The sequence below is a fragment of the Hippopotamus amphibius genome, chromosome X (genome assembly GCF_030028045.1).
Source record: "Hippopotamus amphibius kiboko isolate mHipAmp2 chromosome X, mHipAmp2.hap2, whole genome shotgun sequence".
In the NCBI taxonomy this organism is placed as follows: Eukaryota; Metazoa; Chordata; class Mammalia; order Artiodactyla; family Hippopotamidae; genus Hippopotamus; species Hippopotamus amphibius.
Window position 1 is genome coordinate 135,201,287 of NC_080203.1, and position 13,728 is coordinate 135,215,014.

The 13,728-nt window shown below is 53.9% G+C and overlaps 1 protein-coding gene across 3 annotated transcripts in view; it reads left to right on the forward strand.

The window, feature by feature from the left end:
* The first annotated feature begins 306 nt into the window (after window positions 1-306).
* PRKX (protein kinase cAMP-dependent X-linked catalytic subunit) overlaps window positions 307-13,728 on the forward strand; it is a 91,218-nt gene continuing 77,796 nt past the window's right edge. For 2 of the 3 annotated variants that reach the window (XM_057717886.1, XM_057717885.1), the window contains exon 1: window positions 307-486. In XM_057717886.1, the coding sequence (XP_057573869.1) occupies window positions 339-486 (148 nt within the window). In that variant the 5' untranslated portion in view covers window positions 307-338. The remainder of the gene's footprint in view (window positions 487-13,728) is intronic. The other variant, XM_057717887.1, reaches the window with a different exon arrangement.

Genomic DNA, 13,728 nt, shown 5'->3' on the forward strand with positions numbered 1-13,728 from the left:
CGCGCGGGAGGCGGCGGCGGCGGCCCCGGGACGCGAGGGATGCGCAGGCGGCCGGGCGCCCGCGGCCGGGACCCCGCCTCGCCCCCGCCGCCGCGCCCGCCCCCCGAGGCGGCCGGAGCCTCGCACCGGCTGCTGCTGCTGCGGCCGCCGCCCTGAGCGCCGCCCCGCGCCCCGCCATTGTCCCCGCCGCGCCGCCCGCGGCGCCCGGCCGCCGACCGGGGGGCGGGGGCGGCGCCTGGCCGGGCGCCGCCGATGCCGCCGCCGCCGCCGCGCCGCCCTCCGAGGCTGCGTCCCGGGAAGCCCGGCCCCCCGCGCGCCCCGGCGCGGAGCGCGCCCCCATGGAGGCGGCCGCGGCGGACGCCGAGCCCCGGGAGCGCCCCGGGGAGACCTCCGACGGGGCGCCCGCGCGCTCGCCCGGCCCCGCGGCGCCGCAGCCGGAGCCGGCCGCCCGCCGCCTGCAGGACTTCGACACGCTGGCCACCGTGGGTGAGTGCCGCGCGCGCGCGGGGACCCGGCGCCGCCCGCCACGCCGGCCTCAGACAAAGGGCTCGCGGGCTGTCGCCCGGCCGCCGCCCGGGAGGGCCCCGCCTGCGCCCGCCTGCTCGCGGGCTCCGCGCGGGGCCCTCCAGGCGCCCCGAGACTGGGAGGGCTTCTCCCCGGCCCCCGAGGGCCTCCCCACCTGCGGGCGCTGTGCCCCGCACCTCCAAACCCTCCTTAGGTAGACCTCCCGGCCCGTCTCCCCCCCCCACCCAGCAGCCCGGTGTCTGGGCCCCCCGACGTCACAAAACTTGCTGGGATCACGTCACTTGGGGGACCCCGCGCGCCCTCTCAGGCAGCGACTCCCCGGGACGGAGGTGGTGGCCGCGGAGACACCTGTAGACCTCACCTTGGCCCGGCTCCCCCCCATCTCCCCAGCGGCCGGATGCTCCCGTCTGGACTTCCGACGGTACATCTGGGGCGTCTGGTGTCCCGTGGTATTTGAGGGGCGCGGGGCGGCATGGGAGGTGAATGACACATTTCTTTACACCGCCGTCCTTCTCGTCCGTGTATCCGATATTTGGCCTTCTTTTATTCCCACACTTATTTCCTTTTGTCGTCCACCTTTGAACCTGACCACGCCTAGACAGCTGGAAACATGTTTCCGGTTCCCTGGGTGCCTGGCTCCCAAAACGTGTTGGTTTAGGTAGCCCGCCCTGCGTGGGTCAGAATATCCCAAACCCACAAGGGCGCTGCGTTTAAGCTGTGGGCTCCAGCCAGCCTGTGGATTTTTCGCAGCTCTGGGTTGTAAAGGGGTTGGGCCAACCTGTCAGGAGAAAATAAATGGGGCAGGGGGGACATGCCGTCTGCAGTTTTGGTGCAGGGGTGTCCAGGTACTTCCACCCTCTTGAAAGGGAGGAAACACTGGGTTCAAGGGCATGGCTTGGGGTTTCATATGACCAAGGGGCGCAGCCAGAGTGGCACTGAAAGCTTCCCTTTTCCCTGAGTAACCGCTTGCCAGCGTGTAGCTAGCTGTAAAGAAGGGATTCCCCAGGAAGCCTGGTTTGGGTTGAAGAGTGACAGAAGGCATCCTCCCTCTATCCTGTTTTCCTCTTCTCCCTCCAAGCCTCCTCTTCCTCCATCTTCTCCCTCTCTCCATCTCTCCTTTTCCTGTCTCCCTCTTTCTCCTCCCCCTTCTCTTTTTCTGTGTCTCTCCCTCCCTCTGGGACACTCTGCTGGGCTGAGTTAAAAGCTGGCTGTGTTTCACAGGGCAGCAGAGTCGGATAGAAACCTGGGCCAGTGCAGTCACACCGGTAGGTGGAAACACAAATCGACGATGGAAAGTTGGTGGAGGGCCTACCTGCCGGCCCGTGGCACACAGTTCCGGCAATTGTATCTGCTTTGGGCACTTAAGCAAGTCTGTTGTGAGAGGTACCAGGGCATCAGGCGGGGCGTGGGCTGGCGGGCGGGCTGCAGGCGTGACGTAGCTTGGTGTCCGCAGGCCCCTGTGGGGACTCTTTGGGCGCTGCCTAGGGGGCATGGGGTGCCCGGTGAATCATCTTGACCTTAAAAATAGAATGTCACTGCCTTTGGGGACCGAGCGGAGCCAGGCAGAGGGGGAAATGTGCTCTCCAGTTGTCTTTGTCTTTCTTAGTGAAGAAGATGTTTGCTCTTCAAGGATAACTTCCTGTGGGCTCCAAGGGTGTGAAGGGAGAGCCAGGTCACCCATGTTCAAGGTGTTGGACCAGCAGGGACCTGGGACTGGGGATGTGTGTGTGTGTGTTGCTTTGCATCTTTGGTGGCTTTTTTTAAATCAGCTGTTGCCAAAACGTCTTTGTTTAATTTTAAAGATTCGTGTGAGCTTGATTAGGCTAAGAAACTTCGAACAAGCTTTAAAACAATCCTGAACCTTTCGGAAGTGTCACAGTTTCCAGTAACTTTAGATCGTAAGGTGTCACGGATCACAGTGTGAGGCTGTGCTGAACTCTTTACCTGCAGTTGGGACAAGCATGATGTGTCTGCATCCTAAGCTTCCGGCTTAGGAGACGAAGTTGCCTTTCAACTGCTCCTGGACCCGTTGCTAACTGTCCCCCATTGCAAAGAGACACCCCCGGTGGCTCTGAACTGTCTGAGGGTGTCTGTGTGCAGTTCTCCAGCTGAGCAAGGCTGTTGTCCGTGATATGAAACAAGCCTACGCACAAAACACGAAACAAACAAACAAGAAAACCAAGCCACCCCCACAAACCTCTCAACCTTTCTTATTAGAATCCTCACCCCTTGGAACCTCCCAGAATGAGCCAGGGTGGAAGGACCAGGCTGGCCGGGCTTGTCCTCCACCCGGAAGGATGTCTTAAGCCCTGGTCTCACATAGTTGTGCATTTTCATCTGGTCTGATCTCCACTATGCTGTGCGAGCTCTTCTCTTTCTCACCAACATGCATTTTTTTCATCCTTTCCTTTTGCCTGTGAGCTGGGCCCCAGGGGGAGGCACCTGTGGGACAGAATTGCTGACTCACAAACCCCAAGGACGGCTGTGATGATGTTGATCTGTCAGCGCAGGTGGAATGCAGCGGGTGGGCACAGGTGTGCTTCTGCCTGATAGAGCAGAACCGGTGGTGGCTGCTCAGATGGCGGGGACCCCCGGGAGGGGAGGCACCGTGACACCAAGACCCTCCTGGAAGCCTGTGGTCCATTTCATGGGGCAGCCACGACATCCTGGAGATAGAATAAGTAGGACAGTCAGTGATCAGTAAGCTCTCAGATGCCCTTATTCTGTGGTCCTGCATAAACTGACGATGGGAGATTGTCAGTGTTCTAGGTTGACTAGTTCTCCACAAATTCACACAACTTGGAAGCAAGCTCAGCTTGTGTTGGTGAAAAATCTCATAATGGGTATTTTTTAAAGCGCACAGAAGGAACCTTGGGTCCTGTGTAGCTAAACTGATTGTATAGAGTTGAAAATCAGGCTCAGTTACAGAAGGCATGGTTTGTAGATCCCTGGTCCACTTTCCCGGTGCCAGTAACAAAGCTTGATTTCTTGCCATGAGCATGGATAATGCTGTTAAAAATAAATGTTTTGAAGTAATGATTGACACACAGGGCATCGCAAAACCTGCACCTAGATTGCCATGTACCCTTCATGAGGCTCCCCACCGGTGACATCTTCTGTAGGTATCGCACGATATCACAACCAGGATGTCAGCGTGGGTTCCATCCTGCTAACAGACCACAGACCCCAATCAGTGCTCCCACTTTTCATGGAAACTCTTTTGAGTTTGTGAGGAGGGGACACGTGTAGTTTTGTGCAGTTTTATCCTGTATATCCAGCTGGGCAGCCACCAGCGCTGAGATCAAGGCACAAAAACTCATTCCCTGACTACGGAAATGCGGAAATGCATACTCAGGCCTGACACTTTGTATTTTTTTTTTTTTTTTACTATGACATCACGCTGTCAGAAAGTTGTATTAAGATGTGGGAGACCTTCTATAGTGAATAATTAAACCTACACTCTTGGCTTCCCTGGTGGCACAGTGGTTAAGAATCCTCCTGCCAGTGCAGGGGACATGGGTTTGAGCCGTGGTCCGGGAAGATCTCACATGCTGAGGGGCAACTAAGGCCTTGCGCCGCAACCACTGAGGCTGTGCTTTAGAGCCCGAGAACCACAACTGTTGAGCCCATGTGCCGCAGCTACTGAAGCCTGCTTGCCTAGAGCCCATGCTCTGCAACAAGAGAAGCAACTGCACTGAGACGCCCACGCACCACAACAAAGAGTAGCCCCTGCTCACCGCAACTGGAGAAAGCTGCTGTGCAGCAGTGAAGACCCAATGCAGCCAATAAATAAATACATAAAAAAACTTATTAAAAAAAAAACCCCAAAACTCTACACTCTTCCCTCTTATGGTCACTTTCCTCCCTGCTGATAAGGTTCTCTCCTGCATTCTTGGTTTCCCAGAATTGGCCCTAATTTTTCTCCCTGCCACCTGGGCGATCTTTTACTCCCAAAACATCACACAAGCACACCTCCAGGGTGGGTGGAATCCGGACCGGGGAGATTTCGCCCTGCCCGTGAGTGACTTGTTGTCGGGCTGGTGTTGACAGAAGCCATTAGGAGGGACTGCTGCTTATTGCATAACGATACCCAGAAAATCGTGTCCACCTTTTACACCTTGAGTGGGTGCACGTGATAGTTGCAATGTAAGAGCATCACAGGAACTTCAAAGGGTAGGTAAAATAGGAGAAGAGAGCATTTCTTTTTAAAAAATTAGGGAAAATACTAGAAAAGAATATTTCTTACGGAAGTCTTGCAGGCTGTTCCTTCTCATTCAAAAAAATTTCGTTTACTTGTTTTTTAATTTATTGGCCGTGTCACGTGGCATGTGGGATCTTAGTTCCCAGGCCAGGGATCAAACCCATGCCCCCTGCACTGGATGTGCGGAGTCTTAATCACTGGACCACCAGGAAGTCCCTGTTCCTCCTCATTTTTAAAAAGTTCAGTGAAATTCACATACCATAAAAGGAAGACCTAAAGGGGTGGGACAGGGAGGGTGGGAGGGAGGCTCAAGAGGGAGATATAGGTATACATGTGGCTGATTCACTTAGTCGTACAGCAGAAACTGACACAATATTGTAAAGCAATTATATTCCAATAAAGATAAAAAAAATAAGTAAATTAATTAATTAAAAAAAAAAGGAACCGTTTTAAAGGGAACCACACTGTGGCATTTTACACATTCACAGAGTTGCACAACTCTTATCTCTGTTAGGTTCCAGGACATTTTCGTCCCCTCCTCCCCTGGAGACCCCACACCCATGAGCAGTCACCCCCTATGTCCTGCTCCTTCAGCCACTGGGAACCCCCGTCTGCTCTCTGGATCCATGGATTTGTCCTCTTCGTCTTGCACAGTCTGCTCTCTCACTTTCCATCTCCACGGGGATGAGGGGTGGGGGAGGGGGGGTGCCTTTGGGAAGAGAAGCTTAGGAGATGCAGAGCCAGGAGGAGAAAAGGAAAACGGGCCGGAGGATAGAAAGTGTGGGTCGGGGAGGATCAAGTGAGCACCAGACCGGAGTAGAGATGTTCGGAGAAACAGGGCTGAGCAAACGGGTCACAGACACGTGCCCACAGACCGGCTGTTCCGGATTGGATGGAGTCCCCTTCCCCCCCACCAAAATTCACGTCCTCTTAGATCCTGGGAACGGGACTTTATTAGGAAACAGGGTCTCTGCAGATGGGATGACGGGAAGGGTCTGAGATGAGGTCCTCCTGGATGAGGGGAGCCCTACATCCCATGACAGGGTCCTTCTAAGACACAGAAGAGGAGAGACACAGACGCGGAGGAGAAGCCCCGTGAAGACGGAGGCAGAGACGGGAGGGAGGTGGCCACCAGCCCAGGGATGTCTGGAGCCCCCAGACGTTGGAAGAGGCAGGAAGGACCCTCCCCTGGAGCCTCTGGAGGGAGCTCAGCCCTAAGACACCTTGACCTCAGAACAGGACCTTATTTTGAAACAAGGTCTTTGCAGATGTGATGACGTGAAGGGGCTGAGATGAGGTCCTCCTGGATGAGGGGGGCCCTACATCCAATGACAGGGTCCTTCTAAGACACAGAAGAGGAGACACAGACACAGAGGAGAAGCCCCGTGAAGACGGAGGCAGAGACGGGAGGGAGGCGGCCACCAGCCCAGGGCCGCCTGGAGCCCCCAGACACTGGAAGAGGCAGGAAGGACCCTCCCCTGGAGCCTCTGGAGGGAGCACAGCCCCAGGACCCCTTGACCTCAGACATCTGGTCTCCAGAGCTGGGGGAGGATAAATTCCTGTTGTAAGCCTGCACATTGTGGGGGCCCCAGGAAACTATTAATACACCTGCCAAAGAGGATCGCAGAGTCGACTTATTTGCGACTTTAGAACTTGGGCCACGAAGTGTTTCCCTAAAACTTTGGAGGTGGAGGACACCAGGTTACACGCGTTTTCCAAGGGCGTCCTCATCCCACACGGCATGTGGGTGTGGTTAAGGCAGGAAGCCACTTGTTTAGTTCAGAGGACGAGGCATCCCCAGTGCTCGAGGGGGCAGTGTTAGAGCTGGCTTCCCATGTGGTCAGGCCCACGGCGCCATCTTGAATCTGTCCCCACCTTGGTGTCTTCATTGCCGCCAGCCGCCGTAACAGAATACCATCCAAAGGGTGTTTTTCGTTTTTTTTGGTTTTTTCTTTTAAGCTCTTTATTGGAGTATAATTGCTTTACACTGTTGTGCCAGTTTCTGCTGTCCATCACAGTGAATCAGCTGTATGTGTACATATATCCCCATAGCCCCTCCCTCTTGAGCCTCCCTCCCACCCTCCCCATCCCAGTCCTCTAGGTCATCACCCATCATCGAGCTGATCTCCCTGTTTTATACAGCAACTTCCCACTAGCCATCTGTTTTACAGTTGGTGGTGTGTATATGTCTTTGCTACTCTCTCACTTTGTCCCAGCTTCCCCTTCACCCCCCACCCTGTGTCTTCAAGTCCGTTCTCTACATCTGCATCTTTATTCTTGCCCTGTCAATGGGTTCATCAGGACCATTTTTTTAGATTCCGTATATATGAGTTAGCACACGGTATTTGTTTTTCTCTTTCTGACTTACTTCGTTCTGTATGACAGACTCTAGGTCTGTCCACCTCACTACAAGCAACTGAATTTCATTCCTTTTTACAGCTGAGTAATATTCCATTGTATATATGTGCCACATCTTCTTTATCCAATCATCCATTGATGGGCATTTAGGTTGCTTCCATGTCCTGGCTATTGTAAATAGTGCTGCAGTGAACATTGCAGTACATGTTTCTTTTTGGTTTTTTCAGGGTTTGTTCCCAGTAGTGGGATTGCTGGGCATATGGTAGTTCTATTTTTAGTTTTTTAAGCCAATGGGTGTTTTATAAACAAAGATTGATTTCTCGTAGTTCTGGAGGCTGAAAGTTGATGAGATCCAGGTGCCGTGTGGTTGGATCTTGCTGAGAGCTCTCTCCTGGGTTGCACTGGCTGTCTTCTTGCTGTGTCTTCAGATGCCGGAGAGTAGAAAGCTCTTATAAGTACACTGATCCCATCAGGGGAACCCTACTCTCATGACCTCATCTCATCCTCATTACTTCCCAAAGACCCACCTCCAAATACCGTCATGTTTGGGGGGTTAGGACTTCAACATGGGAATTTTGGGGGGTGACACGAACATCCAGTCCATAACACTGGATGGACTTCTCCTTACATGTTGGGCAGGCTTCCTTCTCCTGAGCTCCTGCCTTTGGGGTGCATCACATCTTGGAATCCTTACAGGAGGACACCTCTCTCCCTGGATCTGGGCGCACCCCTCCTTGGCCTGATTTGGGACATCTATGGGGAGGAGAACATGGCGCTATGATGCTGGTCTCAGACCTGCTTCTGGGAAGGGTCTCTCCACAGTTGGGGACCACCAAGGAGGCCACGTCTGGCACTGGAAGAAAAGGGCGGAAGCACCAGGTGACACAGACATAAGCTTCCCCTCCCTGGGGTCACTTCAAGCTTGGAACCACCATGTTCTTCTTGGGAAAAATGTGTTCACGAGGGACGTCCCTGGGGGCGCAGTGGTTAAGAATCCACCTGCCAATGCAGGGGACACGGTTTCCATCCCTGGTCTGGGAACATCCCACATGCCGCAGAGCAGCTGAGCCCATGCGCCACAACGACTGAGCCTGCGCCTAGAGCCTGTGAGCCACAACAAGAGAAGCCACCGCAGTAAAAAGCCCGTGCACCACAACGAAGCGTAGCCCCCGCTCGCCACAACTAGAGAAGGCCTGTGTGCAACAACAAAGACCCAATGCAGCCAATAAATAAATACTTTAAAAAACAAACAAAAAAAACGTGTTCACGATTCTCAGTAAACCTTCAGTTTTTTCAGGAACAACTCCTTCAGGCTTTCCTCGTATTTTCCCCAAGTTTTGTTTTGTTTTTCTTTCCAAGCACCACGTCACCACCTTTGCCTCCATTTGGAAACGTTTCCCTTTTTCTTCTTTTCTTTGAAAACTACCGACGCTCTTTCTTGCTGGGAAGAAAAGTAAAGTCCTGGGAAATGCAGGTGCACTTTTTCGCGATCAGTCATCTCCCCTGATCTTCACGGGGGGCCCCGGGAGGAGGTGGGCTGCACAGTGCATTTGGGGGTTTTCACCCCAGATGGTCAGGGCGATGGCTGATTGGGTTTCTGGTGCGAGCAGAGGGTTCCTGGTTGGCAGGCGGCTGTCTTCTTGCCATGTCTTCACACGTCCTTGGGTTCCTGTGTAGAGACGGAGAACAAAGGAGAACGTGTGTTCTCTGGGGTCTCTTCTTCTGAAGACCCTCAGAAGTGCCCTCTTGAATCAGGGCCCCAGCTTACGACCTCATCACCTCCTGAGAGGTTTCATCTCCAAATACAGTCCCACTGGGAGTTAAGGGCTTCCCGGTATGAATTTTTGGGGAGACACAGACGTTCCGTCCCTAACAGTGGCTGAGACAAGAATTATGGGTAACTGCAAGGTTTTGGGGCTAAATACTTGGAAACCTGGTGCTATAGTATCGGGTGACATTGGCGGGGTTGGGGATGGAGCGAGTTTGGGGGAAGAGAGCAGCAGTTCCGTTCAGGACATGTTACGTCTGATCTGCCCGTGAGATGTCTTTGTCCTTGTCACCTGCGTCTTCACCTTGCCCCACCTTGCCACCGCCTGTCCCCTCCACCAGCATCAACAGCATCACTTCTGACACTCAAGAAACTTTTTTAAAATTGAAATTCACCTACCATAAAATTGTTTTAAAGTGCACGATTCGGTGGCATTTAGCACATTCACCACGCTGTGCAACCACCACCTCTACCTGGTTCTAAAACACTTCCAACATCCCCAGAGGACGCGGTCTCCCCAGTAAGGAATCACTCCCCACCCCCCGCCCCCAGCCCCCGTAAACACTAACCTGTGTCTCTATGGATTTGATGGTTCTGGACATTTCATATCAATGGACTCATACACGGCGTGGCCTTTTGTGTCTGGCTTCTCTCACTGAGCATCATGTTTTTGAATTTGATCTTGTAGTGTGTGTTAGGACCTCATTCTTTTTTATGTCTGAGTCATATTTCATTGTACGCACGCATCCCATTTTGTTTATCCTATTGTATTCGTTTGGTTAGAGAAACAAAGGACCCCAGACCGGGGGTGCTTAAACAGCAGGCAGTTATGTCCCCCCGTCCTGGAGGCTGGAACCTGAGACCCAGGGGTGGGCAGGGCCGGTTCCTCCCGAGGCCTCTCTCCGGGGCGTGGAGACGGCCGTCTCCTCCCTGTGTCCTCACACGGTCGTCCCTCTGTGCGTGTCTGTGTCCTGACCTCCTCTTCTTGTAAGGACATCGGTCCTCTTCTATTAGAGCCCAGCTTAGTGACCTCATGTTACCTCCGTCCCCTCTTTAAAGACCCCGTCTCCAAGTACAGCCCCGTTCTGAGGTCCTGGGGGGTTAGGACTTCAAGGTGAAGTTCTTTGGTGGGGGGATACGGTTTAGCCCATAACACCGTGAACCTTTTAATGCATCAAACGGTACCTCAGTCCGTTTGGAGTTCCCATGATGCAGTGGTTGAGCCCCACCCTGGGAGGACTTGGCTGATTGGAACCAAGACAAGCACCGTGGTATCCTCAGCACCATCGCCACCTTTTCTGAACCCAGGCTTATCTCGTTTTCCGGGACGGATGGGGTGTGTCTTTGTGTGGATTCGGAGCTCGCTCCCTTCAGCAGACCTGTCACACATCCACCCCTGCGATGCTCACAGCACCTCCTGGTTCTCACTCCTGAGTCGCGGAGCCGCGGGTGCAGGGCTGGGCCCCGCAGGAAGCCCGCTGTGAGGTCCTCTTCCCTTAGTCTCCTGTTCTGATCTCTCTCCCATGGTCTTTCCCGCCTTTTGGCTACTGTAACAAATCACCCCAAACTTGGTGGCCTGAAACCAACGTTCATGGGACTTCCCTGGCGGTCCGCTGGTTCCGACTTTGCCTTCCAGTGCAGGGGGTGTGGGTTCGATCCCTGGTCAGGGAGCTAAGATCCCACGTCCCTTGGGGTCTAAAAACCAAAACTTACAAACAGAAGCAATATTGTAGCAAATTCAATAGTCACTTTAAAAATGGTCCACGTCAAAAAAAAAAAAAATCTTTAAAAAAAACAAAAACCAAAAAAATAACCCACATGCGTTTATTATCCTACAGTTCCAGGGGTTAGGAGCCTGGAAATGGTATTACTGACTTGTTTTATTTTTATTTTCTTTGGCCATGCCGTGCGGCCTGCGGGATCTTAGTTCCCCCAGCGGGGTTGAACCGGAGCCTTCAGCGGTGAACTCTCCGCGTCCTAAACACGGAGTCACCGGGGAGTTCCCGGTATTCCTGGGTTGAGAAGCAGCGTGTGGGCAGAGCTCTGTGCCTGTGGGAGGCTCCAGGGGAGAACCCATTTCCTTGCCTTTTCCAGCTTCTGGAAGCTGCCGGAATTCTTTAGCTTATGATAGTCTTCCTTCATCCCGGAAAACGGCCTTGCTGGGTCACATGCTGCTCCTGCTGTTTCTCTGCTGTCTCTCTTACGCTTCTAGGGATCCTGACGGTTCTGCTGGACTCACCCAGTTGGCCTGGGCGCATCTCCCTGTTAAAGGGCTGCTGATCAGCACCTGGCATCAGCTCCTGGAAACTCACTTCCCCTTTGCCACGGAAACGGAACATCCTCAGGGTCTGGCGATTAGGACGAGGACGTCTTCGGGGGGAGGCTGTCATTCTGTGTGCCGCGCACGGAGTCTTTGAACGTACGCCTCGCCTGAAACACGGGGCCGCTTGGCAGGACAGGGTGTGTGGACAGCCGCGCCGAGCCTAGCCTCGGTCCCGGTCCCGGTCCTGGTCCCGCAGCCTCCGCTTCCAAAAATAGAGGAGGCACAGTAGCCATACGAAGCTCTTCCATGACTGCCCGGGAGGAGACATGTGACCTCTGATGGCCAGGGGACGGGGCTGGAAATTGTGTGTGTGCGCGTGTACTGCACGCCGGGAGAGGGATTAAAGAGTTACTCGAGGCGCTCCTGTCTCTGTCCTCTTCTGCGGGGCTGGCACGGGGTCCCCCACGGATGGCCACCTCCCCGGGTCCCTCCCCGGTGCTGGGCATGCGGAACCGGTTCTGATGTTACAAGAGAGCCCCAGTGAGAGGACCGCCCTACGATGAGATGACAGGGCCCTACCTTTGAGCAGCGTCTGGCCCCGGGGTGGACCTGTGGACACACAGCTCCGACCCATGTGACTCCATGGTGGGGGGATGGGGGAGGAGGGTAGCCCCGTGGAAGAAGCCGAGCTTGTATCCGCCTGGAGGAGGGAGATGAAGATGACGGAGGGAAGGAGGGAGGATTGCTCTCAAGGGACCTTGACCCTGTCGATGGATTTGACAACACGGGTACGTTTAGTTATCTTCTTTTGGATAAACTTGGCAGGCTCTTTTTCCCAACATTACCCGTGCAAGAGTAATAAAACCCACGCTGAATGCTTCTGAGCAACTCCGAATTCCGGGAGCGGTTTTCCCCGGCATTTCATGAGGAGGTGGGAGTTCGAGGCTGCGCTGGGCTGGGTGGGCAGGATGCTAGATCTTTTGCCACATCCTTCAGGCACTTCAGGAAAAGTCCACTCGGCATCTGGGTTACATCCGAATAGGAGCATGTGTTATAAATAGCTATTCAGCGCCTTTGCAGTGGTCCATCTAGAGCTCCATGCGAGCATCTTCAGTGTCCCCGAGGCTCGCCCCCTCGGAATGCCCTGTATCAGCAGAGACCGTGGATGGAGTGAGGCCGTGTGTTTTAGGATGCAAATACTGTCCTCCGCCAGCACGGCTGGGTCCCGCTCCCCTGGGGTGTAGGAAGATGAAGGGGAGATTCTTCATGTGGGCGGCTGCCACCCGTCCTGTGAGTCAGCCTGTCCCCGTGGAGGGGCTCCTGTGGGACCCTTCTGGGCGTTCCTTTCAGCCTTGATCTCCTGCCAGGTTCTGCCACGGCCTCCCCCAACACCTGCTTGGCCCATCCCATCCCGTTTACTCAGGAGGACTGTCAAGACTAGACCCCGGGCCTCCGAGATCCCCACCTTCATGTGCTCACGCCACGTGACCATTTGCCGATTCACACTGGCTTTCCCTCCAGTTACAGGAAAAGCAGACTGTCTCCCCAGGTCCCTGCTCAGATGCACGAGTTCCTGAAAACCACTGCACCCAGTGCTCCCATGTCGTGAGCTGCCTTTTATGAATTCTCCCGAGGTGGTGGGTTTTGTTGGTTTGGACTCTTTTTCGATGAGGCAGCTTGTGGAAGGGATTGGGAGGGCAGCCTCCCCAGGGTTCCTGGAAAACGGTTGACAGTTCTTTGGGACCACCCGGCTGGATCATTATCTCGGAGCCACGTCACCTAACAAAGAGCCCGGCGCTTCTGAGGCTGGGTGTGGCTGATGGGGGCTCAGCCGCGCTGAGAGCCGGCCTTTGTGCCTTTGTTGTCACGCTGGGGACGCCTGGGGTCTGAGAGTGGAGGGGCAGACAGAAGCGGGGCTCTGTGTGCCCGCGAGGGCTTGTGCCTGGGTGTGTGCCTGGCCTGGGGCTTGCAGGGAGGGGCAGAGGGGCATAGTTAGGCAGCTTCGGTTTGGGGACTATTCCAAAAAAAAAAAAAAAATCAGCACCGATTGAAAACTCGCTTGCAGTGAGTGATCCTCCCACAATCGAAAGGGTATCAAGAAGGCAAACCATCTAGAATTTCCTCCTTTGGAAATTCTGCCTCGGCGAACCTTTCCATTTATCCTTACACCTTAGGGAAAAAAAAAAAAAAGACTCAGAAAAAAAGCACCAGTGACTCAGACTGTTACCTGGATCCTTGAATAGAAATAGTTACCGTTGGCAGGGACTTTACTCAGGGAGACGTTCGTTTTAGTTCATCCTCAAAAATGATGAGTTAGTGTTTTCTTTTGGTAGCAGATTCTGGGCTCTCCATTGCGTTGATTTGGGTCAAAGCACCAGCGTCTGGTCTCCTTGATTTTTACTTATTTATTGTTGTATTTTTTTTTTCAGCCTTTTGAGTTCTTGTTTTCCGTTTTATTGATTTCTGCTTGAACCTGTGTTGGGTCTTTACCTCTGCTTGCTTTGGGTTTCTGGGACTCTTATTTGGGTGGTTTGTTGTTTTTCCCTTTTTTTTTTTTGGTCTTTATTTACTTTTCCTGGTATTAAAGTGTTTTGTTTTGATTGAGACTCTGGG